The sequence below is a fragment of the Cupressus sempervirens genome, chromosome 7 (assembly GCF_028749045.1).
Source record: "Cupressus sempervirens isolate cs-2001-9-10 chromosome 7, ASM2874904v1, whole genome shotgun sequence".
NCBI lineage: Eukaryota > Viridiplantae > Streptophyta > Pinopsida > Cupressales > Cupressaceae > Cupressus > Cupressus sempervirens.
The window spans coordinates 649992898-650009528 of NC_143124.1; the positions used below are offsets into that span (position 1 = coordinate 649992898).

A 16631-nucleotide genomic window follows, 5' to 3' on the forward strand; every position below is an offset into this window, starting at 1 on the left:
AAAACCAAACGTTTTGCTTCTAAGGCGAGTTCTTGGGCTACTTCATTTACAACTTGTTTATCATTCTTTTCAAGTTGTTTTTTATGCCCTAGGTGCCTTTTCTGGTTCCTATTACACATTGCATTTGATTTGGTCAATATGGGTGCTATTGTTGTCCATTTTAATCCTCTGACTTCCTATACTTGGCAAACAATGAATCTAAATGTAAAATGCATTTATTTTTAGAGGATTGAATCAAGACTTGAAGTCTATATGTCTCTTTGCTTCAATCTAGTCTAAAACCAAAAATCTTCTTGGATTTATTTTAGAGCTTGCATAGAGATTTGAAGAGACTCCTCCATTGTTTTTGTAGAAAAGAGGTAAGATTTATTATGATTTTCATAGGGCTAAGTCGTATATATTTTTGTTCTTTTTTTTTGTAAATCTCTTCTTTTCATTTTCAGAGTTGCACTTGTTAATGTATAATGTGTGCTCCTTCTATCTTCTATCTCATTTCTCCGAGTTGCATATGCAAGTGCTTGATGTTGCTTGCATATGTAATTGGGATTAACAAAACCATTCTTTAATGAAATTACCAATGAAAGCAAGCTCATTTCGCAACATGCTTTTGCATCCTAAAAACCCACCTCCATGCTTGCACACACTTCATCCGTGTTTGTTACATCATTGCCACATGAGTTAAAATTCATGACGGTGGTTGCTTGCACACTTGCTTATAATGAAAACATAACAATTCATTATAAGTAAATGTTATTTCGCCCATTTTGTATGCATTCTTCACGCATAAAGCTTGCTGTCCGCACATATTATTACCCTTAAAAAAATCTGTTTTTTGTTTTTTCCACCATATAAGCACTATTTTTGAGCTCAAATATTTCATTCATGGAACCATTTACCATCCCAAAAGTTTCCAGCCATACTCCATATGCAATGCTCCCAAAAAATCCCATTTTTGTGTTTCTCCCTCATTTGAAGAGCTGGTTTTGCCTAAAATTCTCTTCCTTTGTTACCCAAATGCCTTCCACTTATATCCTATATGGATACTCTTCCAGGTATGCAACATTTGATCTTGAAAGACCATGTTATGGCTTTTTTGGTGACTAAAGGTTGACAACATATAAAGAATGTGATGAAAGATGGAATGATTATAGGCATAGAATGCTTTCAAGACAGAGATGGAAAGAAACAAATGTGCTTTTCAAGAAACAACCATCATTATATTGCAGAACAAACAAGGATGCAAGTTCTTGTTCGAAATCAAGTTGCTTCCACCAAACCTAAGCACATAAATCATAAAACATTCCTGTAGTAGCATGAAGACTAATACTAAATGATGTAATAGGGGTCGTGTCTTGTTAGACGCTTAGAATATTTTCATCATGCATCTATAATTTGTAATTGACATGTTACATGTAATGGAAAAACAAGATGTAATTGCATGTGATAGTATGATGCCCAAACTGTAACATTTAATCATGATGCAAGTGCTTAGCCTTGTAACATTGAATAAGTCAAAGTTAGTTAGTTAGAGATTAAGTCAAGGTGGTTGAGGGTTTTCCCCTTTTTTCTCCACACTTTTCTATATAATGGAGGGAGATCATTGTAAATAATCATTTTTTGGCAAGGTAAGAAATTTCTACTAGTTTATATACACACTCTAAGACTTTGAGCTAGATGTAAGTTTGAATTTCTTTCAATTGAAGGGTACACTTGCGTTCAAGCATTGTGTTGATTCAAGGTGTCATGTGATGATATTTTATGAATATTGATTGTGAGTTTTGGAGCTTTTCTGAAGAAGGATTTGAATTTAATTCTATGGACTTTGAGTTGCCTATTGCATTCATAGCCAATTTGAACTTTTGAAGACTTTGTGTTGGAGAAGGACAAATTGTGATAGATGGTAGTGGCTGTAATCACTTAGAGCTGAAGACTTTTGACTTCATTTGTAAGTATTTTAATAAAATTTGAGAGTATCTAGTAAGAGACATTGTGCTTTATTGTTTATTCTGCTTGAATCCTCATTTGAGACAAGCGTAGGAGACTTTGGGTTCCAGTATTTGTTTCACAAAATATAAAATGTAAACTGCTGGCCTTGGTATTGTTCTTATGTCAATTCCAAGGTCACCGGTATTATAGTAGCAATAAGACACTTTTTGTTAAGGTAGAAAGTAGTAGTTGTATGCAAATCATTCTTGTAAAAAGAGGGATTGATTAAGAGAACCACCCTTTTTGTAATTTCCATTAAATTTCTGTTGAAGCCACCTACAGTGAGAAAGGTTCCTCCCCTATTGCTGAGAGGAGAGAGAAATCTCATGAGACTTTGCCTAAAGTCACAATTTTCTAAGTTGTGGTCATAGTGATTTACAAACTTTTTAGCCAATACATACATAGGTAAGTTAGTTCTCACAGCATAGTGAATTTCAGTCTCTTATGTATGCCTTTGCTGGAAGTTTCAGTGAAAATTTCATCAATTTGACAATTGCTTTTGTGATTTGCTCACTTCCTTTATAAAGTATTTAAATGCCAGAACAAACATGCCTGTTGCTTATCAGCTGCTAATATTTTGTTACCTGGGAAATAATGAACATTGTTTACTGATCTGTAAGCTGAATATGATATGTTTACTTCTCTAGTGTAATTTTAATGATAAAGATATCGTTAATTTTACTCTGTTTTGTATATTCAAATTGCTCAAGTTACCTATTTTGGCTATGAATTTACAAGTGATAGTTTTTGTGTTATTTGACAGACATATCTTCAAAAACTGATAACCTTGGGACATGTTTCTTCATCTCGCAAAGTTGCACTTCGTTGCATGTGTTGTTTACTTGAAGCCATTCCACACTTCAATTATCGGGATAGCCTAATATCTGCAGTTATTCCATACATGAGCTCCACTGATAATTCAAGCAGGTTTGCATCCTCATTTATGCATGATGTGTTGTGAAATTGATTTGTTTTTCTGTGGGAGCAATACATGTTTCTGTTAATGCATGTTACTGAGTGTATTCTTAAAGTACTAGTACAAATGTCTCTGCAGAAACATGGTTGCTGCAGCAGTGAGATCATTGTTTTTGAATGAGGGGAAGCATGGTGGTGAAGCAACAGTTGAGGCTGTTGAACTAATAGCAGATTTTGTAAAGCAACATCATGGTCGTCTTCATCCTAATACCATTGAGGTATGTAGAAATCGCGTTTGAATGGTTGAAGCATGTATAAGTTGTAAGATGATTTTCCTTTCTGTGGATTCTCGCCAATTTAAGCCCTTGGCCTTGAATCAGATGGTTTGAGCTGTTAATTAGAGGAGTTGGATATTGTTGGGGTGATTATGTTGCCCTGACTGATTAGAGCATATTATTTAGGTTGTTATGTACATTCTTCATAAATATGCTCATACTCACAACATAGATAAGAAATTACTAAACCAATAATTTAATTGATGGTTGTAGAGATGTTTTAGATTTCTCAGAAATCATTGAGAGTGCCAGTCTACCGTACTGATGATTCTACATTCCATCAAATTGGATGCACTTAACATAATGGATGCATGACTGGCTAACTTATGGTTATTGAAAATGGCAAGGGAAAAGCCTAGGTCAGAGGCTTATGTTGGTATAAATTCAGGAAGATTGTACTGTTTTTATATGATTGCAAACATTTATTATGTTTGTAAGACAATTAGAGATTGACCCATAACCATGAGATGCTGAGCTGTAACAATTATTTTATTATCATACTACATGAGATGTAAAACATATGATGAATTTTTCATTCCCTTAGATAATTATCTGTTTATTGTCCATTCATGTTGGAAACATGTGTTATCATTTTATATGAAGGTACATATTAAGAGTAGGAAATTGTGTAACATTTAGCTACAACTCTACATTCTGTATACTCTTTATTAACATCAATAAATAGAAGGCAGTGATACAAGAAACAAAATGATATGAGGCTCATACAAATCTGCTTTTACAGATGCATAAACAATTGAAGGTGTGGCATGTGTTTGCTGAAGATGCCTGCCTTGGGTAAGTCTGTCCACGCTTGTATTAGGATCATCTTGGGTACACTGGGATATATATAAAAAAATCTCGCTCTCCCTTCAGGCACCTCCTACAAAGGGGGTCATCCCTAGGATGGCCCTGCAATGTATGCGATATTGACAATTGTTGGGAACGTTCGTCTTTGCGAAAGAGAGTTTGTTGACACCCTGTTGCCTTTGGATGATTGTGGGACACCTAGATGTCCCTTGAATGTCTTTGGGATGAGATGGCACTGCCACACTGTTTTAAGATAGCACTTTTTTTTCTTCTAAACTGCAGTAAATCTCTGCAATGGTGTTTTCAAAAAATATTTGTGAAACTCACAATTGTCATAACTATATCCTGGCAAGCAGATATTGACTGGCTTTCCCGGCAATTATAGGCTGTCTCCTCACCCCATTTTAAAAAGCACTCATATTTGAGATTACATTTAGCCTCTCAAAATTGTCTTTTCATAAATGGTTGTGCATTTCAGAATCCTCATTAGTATCCTTGGAAGAAGCTAAAATAAAAATAGAGAAAAACAAATAAAAAGAATGATGATATTCCATAGCCCAACAGTGCAAATGTAACCCTTACATGTGTTCTACTGCAATTCTGATAGAGTGAATACATCTGAGAAAATTTTATGATGTATACAAAAAACTATGAAGAACTCATAACAAGAATTACACAATGATTTCTTGATATATTTCATTCATATATTTTATACAGAATTAGTTCACAGAATTTCCATGCATGTGGTCCCATTTCCTGTTTACAATAGAAGTAATGAAGTGGTTGACAGTTGTTGAGAATAACCATTGGCAACTTCCAACTGCTTACGTCTGTGAGATAAATTATTTTGGCTAACAAAACTAATAGAATGATATTGTTAACAACAATTTGTTCTACACATTGTCTTCTATTACACAACCTCTCCTATGTAAACTTGACACCATTATCCTTATTCCATCTTAATTTCAATTTTTTTGTATATCAGTTGATTTAATTAATTATTAACCGTTTAGTTGTTAATATCCCCTATACTTAATATGCCAGCTGTGTCACACTTTTGTATCAGCTTTGCCTTATGCATGTATGAGTCAGTTCAGAAGATTATCTTAAGAATATACGTTGGTGCCATTTTAAAGGAGTTAATACATTTAAATTTTTTTTTTTATCATAACCGAAGCTTTGATTGATTGGAAGGCTCGAACAAAAGGAATTAAAAAATGATATTGAGGAAAGGACCCACTCATCTAACACATCCACTTAATCAACATAGTCACCTTTATTCAACTTAGAAGAAATTGAAGTCTTAAATGAAAGTCCAGGAGTCACCATTTAATATTCCACCTTATATTTCACTATAGGGATTTAAATTTGTGTCTAAACAATGAGAACCCAATAATTTCACCAATTGAACATTAATATAATTTTGTTTGTTTTAAAATTCGATATTTTTCTGTTGGGGAAAACGGATTCAAGAATTCACAGGCATGGTCTACTTACATAATTTTATTAGGTGGTAACTTGGCATTTAGCTGCACTGTATTTGCAATGTCAATTTGTTTTAGCGACATTGGGTATGTGCAGCTTAAGACTTGGAATGTTTATCACCATGCTTGACTAGTGTGTGTATATCCATGTCTATAGTATTTGGCTACCATGCACTTTGTTGAATCCATTGTTTCTCTTTTAGTTTTCTAGTTGAATATGAAATTAATGCTATGCAGTTGACCGTTTGCCTTTGTCATTGCTTCATTAGGTTTTTTCATCACTATCTTTTGATGAAGGTCTTGGAAGACTCCAGGAATCTCAATTAAATGCAAAGAACAAACGCCGAGCAAAGGAAAAAAATAGCGACTTCAAGTCAGGTGGACCAGAAAAGAGTGAGAGCAAAGTAAAGAAGCGGAAATTAGCTTCAAAGTTGAGAGAAGAGGTCTGCTCCCGACCCATGCTTTATATGTCTCTTTAAATTAGATATTATTATGTGTTTGAAATCAAAATGCATCTGTCAAATCTTTTCAATTGATTATTGTTCGTTCATAGCTTCCATATCTTTTTTGCCTCATTTTTTGGCCTGATGAAGGTGGAGGCAGATTTTAGAGCAGCTACTTCTGCACCTGATACTGTGGAGCGCAGAAGAATGCAGACACAAACAATTGCTGCTGTCTTTAAGACTTATTTTCGCATTCTGAAGTGCAGTATAGAGCCACAAACAGATGGGTAAGTGCATTTTTGTGAATTCCTTTCTAATCAATTATAATGTTCTGATAAGTTGTTAAATAAGGAAGAATATGTATTGTTAGAACTTAAAATAAAGCTGTGTTGTCTTCAAGTTCACAGACTGAAAGTTTTATGTTGTGTTTTCAGGTCTTACAATCCCCCAAATCGTGAACTTTTCGATTTTGGGTCTGGGAAGCACCCACTTCTAGTCCCTTGCTTGGATGGATTAGGAAGGTTTTCACATTTGATTAATGTTGATTTTATGGGGGATCTTCTACGATTTCTTCAAAGACTTGCATCTGGAGATGGTGCCTCAAAAAACATTAGCAGGGTTTCTAGTCAATTGGAGTTAACAGTTCTTGAACGTCTTAGATGCTGCATTGTGGCATTCAAGATAGTTCGAAGCAATCTCGATGCATTAAATATAGATCTTCGGGATTTCTTTGTACAACTCTATAATATACTGCTTGAATGCAAACCTGAGAGGTTTCTGCCTTGATGTTTTTGTCCTTGAACATTTAGTTTTATCAAGAGTTACATATGGTCATGATTTTAGTACAAGGCCAAAATTAATAATGTGGCATCTGTTTGGCAGGGATGGCCATGGCCAAGCACTTTCAGAAGCATTGCAAATAATGCTATGTGAAGTCAGACAGCATGACATGCAAAGGGCAGCTGCTTTTACAAAACGCCTGGCTTCATTGTCTCTACATTTTGGATCTGCAGAAGCTATGATGGGTACATTCTTATCTCCCATCCTCTTCATGGGTTTGTATTTTTTAATTGCTAAAGTAGTTATCAGCTTATCAATTGAAAAACTACTTTGCAGGTAAATATAGGTTATTCTTTTAATATTTTAAATGAAACCTAAATTGCTTAATAAAGAGGGTTTTTGTTTAGTTGGTGGAGTGATTAGGTGGCCTGGAATTATCTTCCTTTCATTAAGTTTGTGTCAAGTTGTCAACATTTGAATGGAGAGGTTTCTTGGGACTCGAGCTCATATGAGTTGTGTACTTGTAACATCTTTACAAATAAAGGTATTCTCAATATTATAATTTAACCCACCATCTTTACATGGTGTAAGAGTTGTTGAATATGGACCTATAACCAGCCCTCTTAAACTCTTGGTGAGAATGAGACCAGAATACAAATATTTTTTATAGTTGGGTGAAAGGAGTGATTTCTGCATATTCATCTGAACAAGAACAAAGACAAATTTGCTTGCCATAGAGTCTCAGTATATCTGAAATGGCAATGCTTAACACAAATAGTCTAGAAAGATCTTTTCTACATCAATCGGTGTGATGAGAGGACTACAGAATATTGAAGGGAAGTAGTCATTCAGGCACGGGTTCTGTGACATAAATTCTAACTGGTTAGACAACCTATGAGGTAAAAACACTAATTTGTAATATGACATTGCTTTACATGAACTTATAAAAAATTTAAGTACCATGGTACAGATATTCATCTTTGAATTAGAAAGATGTATTTGTAATGTAGCATACAATTTTTTTTGAAAGAATTTTAAGCACCATGCAGATATTATTCTTTCGAGGGTAACATTCTCATTGCATTGAGGACAAAAAAATGAACATAAGAAGTTAGAGAAATTCAGGATAATATCAGTCTTTAAATCAAAGGTATTAGCTAATTTCTCTTTTGCAATTTTATGTAGTTATGGTCTCTTCAAATCTATGCATATCTAGACATTACAATTGTATGTAAGGAATTTAGATACATATGCTGTTGTTGGTTATGAACTTAAAAACATTCTTGTCTTCTTTTCCATGTCCTAAAAACTTTTTTCAGTTTTCCAGGAGGCTTTTGGATGCCTGTGAATTCATCTATACTAAATTGTGATCATGAGGATGATTATAAAATTCTTATCATTGTTTGGACCAAATTGGCCTTAGGATTTTTGAAGTGCATGCCATATCCCTTTTTCAGAATTAAAATAAATAGGAGACTAATAATCTATTCCCTTTTTTCCCCGTAGGAAAATAGATAAGGTTAGGAAAACAATTTATTAATAATGCTTTTAAATTGGTACCAATAATGTTATTTTTCAGTAGATTGTAAAGATAACCCAAGTATTATTAATATTTGAATAAATTGACTGTCTAAATAGGACAGTTAAGGGTTTATGCAATATTTCATTACAAAGTGTTTTGAAGCGTTTGTGGAGGGAGAAGGAAATTTAAATTAAATGGGTCAGAAAGGAGGATATAAAAGGAAGAAAATTGCTCATAAGGAAATCACTTCTTGTCTTTTAAAATCACATCCACTCTAGAGCTTGGGCGCTTGTGATTAACTTTATCTTCTCTCTTGGGTTGAAAACTATGGTGTGCAGTAAATTGGTGGATAAAAACCCTCTTGGCTTTCAGTGAGAATTACAGGACATTTTTTTGTCCATTTGAGGTAGTGTCGTTTTCAAATCACATTTGTATTGTAAGGTTGAAGTTTATTCCATTCTCAGTTTGGTACTTGAAGATTTTCATTGTGTTGAACATTTTGGATCGAGTTTGTAATGCCCCCATTTTAAGAAAAAAATGATTTGTGAACAATCGGCATAGTTTCCAAGTTCTTCCAAAGGCTAATTGTTGAACAGTGGGGGAATTTAAAGTTCTTGGAGAGGGCAGGTTCAGTTAGCAGAGTTTTTATTCAGGGCATTGAGTTCAGTTGGTGGTGAGGAGCCTTTTGATGCTTTTAGAGTTCACTTTTGGGAGATCTCCAAACTTCTTGGATGAATTTGTCATTTTTTAGAAAGTTGATTGTCTTTGACTGTCATTCCATGTCTCTAGTATTATCTTGGTATGATTAGAATATGATTTCTGTGTTCATTTCAGCGTTTTTCACAACATGGGTAAGCTAGATTAATAATACACTTCAAGTTTTCTAATATCAAAATTCTAAAATTACAACCTAGTGTAATAATTCATTATAAAAAAGGTGTTCGAAGTGTTAATTTGAGGTGTTATAAGTGTTTCAAAGTTGGATTCCTAGCCTTTGGGGCTTTTTTGCTCATTGGAATATTATGTTTCAAAAAGGTCATGTTTTAGAAAATGAGGAATCTCAAAATTGGTTATTTCCTTCCCCAGAATTTGTATTTTGGTATATCATATGCAAGAAATCAATTGAACAAAGTATGCAGTGACTATGGCAGAGATGTGGTACATTGTGAGAGATGGTGTCTTTTGAAAGCGAGAGCCTTTTGAATGGACACAACCTTATTAACTTGAAAAGAATCTCACCTTTCGGTGTCTTTGGTCGCTGGCTTAGTTTGATTATTACTAATTGCTGTCATAGTTTCTGCATACTTTGTTCAATTGATGTGCTGCATACTTTGCCTAATCGAATCTCAGTTACTAATCATTATGGGCCCATTTGGCTGTTCTAATAGGAATTGGGAATTGAAATTTGATATTCTGGATGTGCTATTCTAGAATTTGTTATTCTAAATCCGTTTGGTTTGACAAAACTAATTCTGGATTTGTTATTCTAAATCTGTTTGGTTCGACAAACTAATTCTGAATTTCTTATTCACAGTCGCATTGATTTCACTATGCCTCACAAATTGATTCTTAATAACCATTGCCTGTGAAGTTGCAGGTTTTGGTCCAGCTGGCAGCCCTTTGCATTGCAGGTTTGCTTGGAAATATATTATTTTAACAGATGAGGGACATTTGTTTGGTCCCTAACAATTTTGCTCTTGGAAACAGGGCAAAATTATGTTTTAGCATCTTTTTTCTAGTTACACTGTTTACCCGATTGCAGAGCTGTGGTTCTGCAGTTGAGGCTCAAGATACTCTTTTATTGGGTGCCTCTTTTAGTGAAAATCAGACAATTGTCTCAAAGAACGACACAATTGAATTGGGATTCTGCAGCCCAAATGGAAGCAACTGGTATATTGGCATTTGGTGTGCCCAAATACCATGGAAGACTATTGTCTGGGCGGCCAACAAGGAAACTCCCACCAGGAACCGGTTTGTCATTTTGATGCTGTCAAGAGAAGGTAATTTGATTATGTTTGATGCAGAGGGTGAATCTATTTGGTCAGTCAACACAACAAACAAGGTCTGTCGGGCTATGATATAGGATGCTGGTAATTTTTTATTATTGAGCAATGATAATGAATCTGAAATTGTTTGGCAAAGTTTCGACAATCCTGTAGACACCTGGTTGGGAGGGGTGGTGTTCGATGGACAGCAAAAGCTAGTCCCTTGGAAAAATTCATTCGATCTTGCGCTTGGGCCTTTTTCCTAACACGTGGATCCAGATGGACAACGAAAGCTAGTACCTTGGAAAAATTCATTTGATCCTGCGTTTGGGCATTTTTCCTTACACGCGGATCTAGCTGGACAGCGAAAGCTAGTCCCTTGAAAAAAGTCATTTAATCCTGCACCTGGACAGTGAAATCTAGTCCCTTGGAAAAATAGAGTACCTCCAACTCACCCAACGATCAACGATCAGGTCATTCAACACGATGCCCATCTCCTCACCCCTTTGCGTCTATTTAAAAATCAGACACAAAAGAAATCAGCCTGGCAGTGGATCAAGTGGATTTGAAATTTTCATCAAATATGCAAAAAACAAAATGGGAATAGCAATTGCAATTCTAGCAACACCTATTTAGGTGAAATAGCAAATGCTCATTTTGGGGCCAAAATGGGAATACTAATTCCTATTCCCAATTCTGATTTGGCACACCCAAACTGAGGATTTGAAATTTTGGGAATTTGTTGATTCCTATTCCAGTTCAATTCCAGCAACCAAACAGGCCGTATATGTCTTCAATGCTTGACCAAAATATGAATTGGCTTGTTAATCATACAACTGATGGTTTGCACTAGCTATTGCCATGTTAATCATGTGATCATTGATTGCGATTTTGTCTTTTACTTTAAGAATATAATTGATGGCTTCCATGAGACATACATGTTATTAAGCAGACTGCCATGTTGCTGTAGTGATTTGTTGATTGATTTGTTTTTTGCCTGTTGTCATTAAGCTCCCTTAAGATACACACTGCATCTTATTATACATCAATTACTTCATGTTTGGTAACTTTCTTTTGATCAACTTGGATTCATACTTGTTATAGTATGATTTGAATCTGCTCTTTGTCATCAATATGTGTATTATCTATACAATGAAGTCAATCATCCTCAATACTTGGATGCTAATTTCCTTGACATTAATGATAATAGTGTAGCATTCTTTGACATCACATTAAATTCCTTCCATAATGATTTTGACTTTGACATCACTGACAATATTTCCAATAGTTTCTTTCATTCATATAGATAATATCTTCTTCACATCACAATACCAACAATAAGTGGATAATTTTTAACTCCATTGAATTAGTGTGTAGTCTTCTTACTTCCAGTGTTGCATAAGCACTCCATTGAATAAGTGAGACTAGCTGGTTTGTCACCTAGTGCATTTTCCTCTCAGTTGTAGCATTCTAATTAAGTGTATAGCTATGTTCCACCAAGTTTCCTGGACAGGGATGATGGGATGTGTTTACGATACGATTATTCTCTTATGCAATTTTTTGGGGATGAAAGGGGGGACTAATAAAAAAATGAAAATTTTAAAACTATAGAGAAATTTCAAATATGCATATCATAACATTGACAGAGCATTCGTCATGGATATTATAGAAGCTTAGTACATATTCTTGTCAATCGCATCTTTCGTCACAAATCCTTATTCTTTGCCCCAAAAAATCACTACAAGTACTAATGCTTGATTTGTTTACAAAAAAAATATCTAGTGCATTATGCTTCGACTTATCAGTGTCATGACATCTCAAGCAGCGGAAAGACAAATATTGGTGTTGGGCATCGAATCTGATTAGTTTCAAATAATTAAGAAGCCATTCTTTTCATACCCTGGGTGTTGACAGAAAAATTCTCAAAAGCTTTTCAAGCTGGTTTGCAGTGATGAGGCAACTCTTAGTTGTCAAATCAGTATCTAACATTGATGCTCGGTGATTATATTTTAATTAGCCATTTCTTTATATTGAATATCAATATTGACTAAGTCATGCTATAAGATCACCGTCTGGTATCTATAATCTGACATGATAAATGTAAGTCTCAATAATATTGAGCCTGAGTATATTCCCTTCGCCTTCCACATAGTGGTCTCCCTTGGTTGTGTGTGACATTATAGTTTATTATAATTAATTTCTTTATATATATATATATATAATCATTGAAATTAGTCACTTGATCTTCATTTCTTTTTGTAATTTACACAATGACTCCAACTCTACTCCATTGTTGCCTTTCTTTAGTTGAGTTTAATGAAAAGTATGTTGTTAATGCTAAGATTGTATTAGAAACAAGTTGGCTTCCAAAACATTATAGAAACTTGATAATAGAACCTCTCAGGGACCTGGCATGTTTTACTACTTCCACATCCAAGTTTTACTCGAGTTCAGTGCTCATTTAAGCTAGAAGTCTCTTAAAATAAGTCCACTTTTACGAGAGGTGTTGAATGACACTGCATACCCATGTCTGGTTATCTTGTGTTCCTTTGTAACCTTGTTACAAAAATACATCTGATGCGTAGGTGAGAGACTAGGCTTATGATCCAAATCCAATAAAATTTTCTTCACTACTCATATTTGTAATATAGGCTACTGACGTGATTATGCAACCTCAAGTGTCGGATTCCACTAGAGTTTTGACTTAGTACTTTTCATTAGTATGTATGATTAGTTTGACCAATTCGTTTTGAGGAGCAATCCGTCAATGTTTTTTTGAAACTTTAATTCTCAATAAATTCTGAGTGTAGTTTGATATTGAAATCCGTATTTTCAAGGAGAGATCAATGCAACAACTATGGAGGATAAGTTGTGAAGCTGATCCCGACCTCTAGGGTTGATCAATTCAGAGAAAATGGAAAGTTGCAGTTGCTACTTTAAATCTATTTCTAATTTTTTTATTTTGATGAGGATCTTATAATCTAACCTGTAGTTCTTCAAGCATCAAGAATTAGTCATCAAATGGAACACACACTCTTAACCCTAAGGTTAGTTATCAGTTTGGGTTCAGGTATGTAGATACAACAATATTTTAAGGGGGTTGGGCTCTTTTTGGGTTTGACCATACAGAAGACATATATAAGTCACACACATGCACAGGTATGTATGCATAAAATATATGTGTGCGTGCATATGTGTATTATGTATATGTATATGTATATGTTTATACATACACATTTTTGTGTGTGTGTGAACTTGTTATGGTTCAATTGATGAAGATGCTTGCCTCACTTAGAGCTTCCAAGTTTCAATTCTAATTAATTATGAAGGTTGATAGAGTAAATAGCTGAATTGTTCAATCATGCTTTTGTACTCAAGATGCATCATTCAGGGAAATTAGTCTCCAACAGTTGACATGTTAAGATACATTTACAAAGAAAGTAGTTATTTTAACAAACTTACGTCCTTGCAATAGTTAAAGAGGCTAGTTGAAAGAATTAGGTGAGATTATAATATTTTGTAGCTGACTAGCAAGAAAACCTTGGACATTCTAAGAGAGTTTTGATGAGTAGTATTGCATCAAGGTTTAGAATGGTGGGGCAGATCTCCATGTACAGAATGTTTTCTTTAAGGTACATGAGTCCTAAATATATAAATTTAAGAGAAAGCTGGAGTGCAATACAAATCATGCAGATTACTGAAATTTTAAAAAACCAGTAAATAAATGGAAACATAAATTTCAGGTCTACGAGTAATACACCCTCCTATAAAAGTAACGAGTAGTGAAAGATTATAGAAGAGTGAATGATGTCTTCACTGTCAGATTAATCTTTGAGATAACTAGAGCATTGAATAAGAGGATATGTGATGAAGCAAAGCACTTCTTGAGAATTTATGGCAACTAATATATTTAGTTATCCTATTTCACATACATACATTTATTTATCCTTCACTCAGAATCATAACAATTCATTTTGAGGTCTGTTTGTGCAATGAATGGGCTTTAAAAGAAACAAAAGGCTGGAGATTGTAGGAAAGTGTTTTGTACACATCAAGAGAAGTATTCATGGTATAAAAGAAAATTGTTGTTGTATATGGCATGCCACTAAAAAAATGAGAAAAATGGAATAACAAAAAGAGAAAAAATCCTGGTCCAAAAATAATAGATCCAGCCAAATTTGATAACAATAGACTAGACGATGTGGAGCCACAAAAAATGAGTATGAAAGAAAACTTATGATGTTGTTATTGGAACTTTCTGGAATGTCCCCTTATCGTTTGCAGAAAATGTGTGCCTTTGTAATAGGCAGCCTTCATCTGATTTTATGTTGATTATTTACTATGATTATGGACAAGAATTTATGAGAAGATAATACATTCAACAATGCACACACCCAATAAAAAATGATTGAAATGATTATATAATCAGCTATTCAGAAAATTCCACAACTAAGGAACTAACTTGTTCAATTCAACTTGATAAGTTCTTGCACATTATATAGAAATATGATCATTCAAATGGAGCATTACATTTAAATCTGATCGTACAAATATACCCTTCGATTGCAGTCCAAACTTCGGATTTTGTAATATAAATCAAAGCTATTGAAGCCCTAAACGTTACCAAACAGGAATGCTCAGTGGCATCCAACCAAGGCTCTGCTACAGAACTTCCAGTGACCACAGTTACCTCCCAAATGGTCCACTATGCTCTGCAAAAACAGCTGAGATGGTACCAACCATATATGTATGACAGTAGATTCACTGTGGGTAGCCAGCAATGGTGTCAACAGCTACATCTATGACTTCACCGTTGCTAAAACAAGTACATTCACTTTAGGCAGCCAGCAATGGTGTCAACAGCTACATCTATGACTTAGTCCTTGCTAAAAAAAATTTCAGCCTCCAGCAACAATAAAAATCATATACTAACTTCACTAGGGACTCATCAATGCAACTATGAATGATGCCCGACCCTCACTCCTTGTCTGTGAACTGTAATGACAGCTATGAATGATGCCCAGATCCTATATTCAACACAATACTACAAAGGCCTTCGAGTTGTATAATTATATAATGCTTATGAACTGCTATCTAAATCTAAAGACTCTATTGAATCATACCTCTGAATGCTCGAACATATCCTTGCCAATAATATTCTTGTTGGGCACAAAATTATATTCTTTGAGTGCTGAAAATTAGCTAACCCTCAGATTGTGTATTACAACAACATAGATATTGTTAGCAGAGAGGGAGTTCATCCTCCAAGCCTTTAAACAACAACACTCTTGTGAAATTGGAAATATCCAAACTCTCCAATCAAGTATACCAAATGAAGTCCACAAGTTTTCTTTTATAACAATCTCAACAGATTCCACTATCTTCACAAATCCATATGGGATAAAACAAATCACCTCTCTGGTCTCCCAAATATTCAAGATCTCATTTTTTTAAACGATATTAATTGTCTCCTACTTAGAATCTCAAATGATCCCTTCTTAAAAACAATGTCATGTTACTAGCCTAAGGGCTACAAGTTGCTTAAGTTTTAAAGTGACAATATAAGAGACTTAGGTAACTAAGAATTAGAATATATTTTTCTTAAGTGTTAACACAATTGAACTTCACCCAACATCTAAGAATGACCTATTTCACTATTGGAGAAATAAAGGTCGACCCAACTGCTATAGATATACTTATTTAAAATAACAACTGCCAAGAATAGTGTGTCCAAGCACTGAACTGACCCACCCTGAGATACGCTAAAACTTACTGTAAATAATTAGTACTAAAAATGGTCACTACTAAAAATAGAAAATTGTAGACAAGTCTGAAATCACTTGAAGTTATTCATGTCTATTAACCCATCTTAACTCATCGGTGCATCAATAACCCCCAAGAGCCAACACCAGTTACACTAGGAGAGAACTATTAAAGTGGTGATATTACAATTCGCCCTTCCCAAAGATTTCTTGTTCTCAAGCAATGCCAATGCAATTCACAATCAACTGACTGATACGTACTTAAACCAAGAATGATATGAGTGTCCCAAGTCAACCTAGGAAAGTTGCACTGCCATCCAGTGTACACATTGTTCGCTAGGTGTCCAAACTAAAGACACCATGCCAATCTCTAGCAAGGGCATTGCATAAACTTATTCACCTCCTCAAGAAATTGCTATTTGAAAGGGCCAAACTAGATCTATAGGAGTGTATATTGGGGTGTCACCTTAGGCTCTCATATTCCTATCAACTATGAGCTACTAACCAAAGTGATCTTAGGGTTCCAAATCAAACTTGGAACATAGCCACCAGGTTGATGCCCAACGTCTAAGAATGACATATTTCACTATTGGGGAAGTAAAGGTCAGCCTA

At 34.7% G+C, this 16631-nt stretch overlaps 1 protein-coding gene across 1 annotated transcript in view; it reads left to right on the plus strand.

Annotated features, from left to right (window-relative positions):
• Positions 1–16631, plus strand: part of LOC149548345 (binding protein) — a 144481-nt gene that overhangs the window by 108942 nt on the left and 18908 nt on the right. The window contains exons 6-11 of the mRNA XM_089792421.1: positions 2750–2913; positions 3041–3179; positions 5797–5970; positions 6121–6257; positions 6405–6743; positions 6853–6995. Of these exons, the coding sequence (XP_089648547.1) occupies positions 2750–2913; positions 3041–3179; positions 5797–5970; positions 6121–6257; positions 6405–6743; positions 6853–6995 (1096 nt within the window). The remainder of the gene's footprint in view (positions 1–2749; positions 2914–3040; positions 3180–5796; positions 5971–6120; positions 6258–6404; positions 6744–6852; positions 6996–16631) is intronic.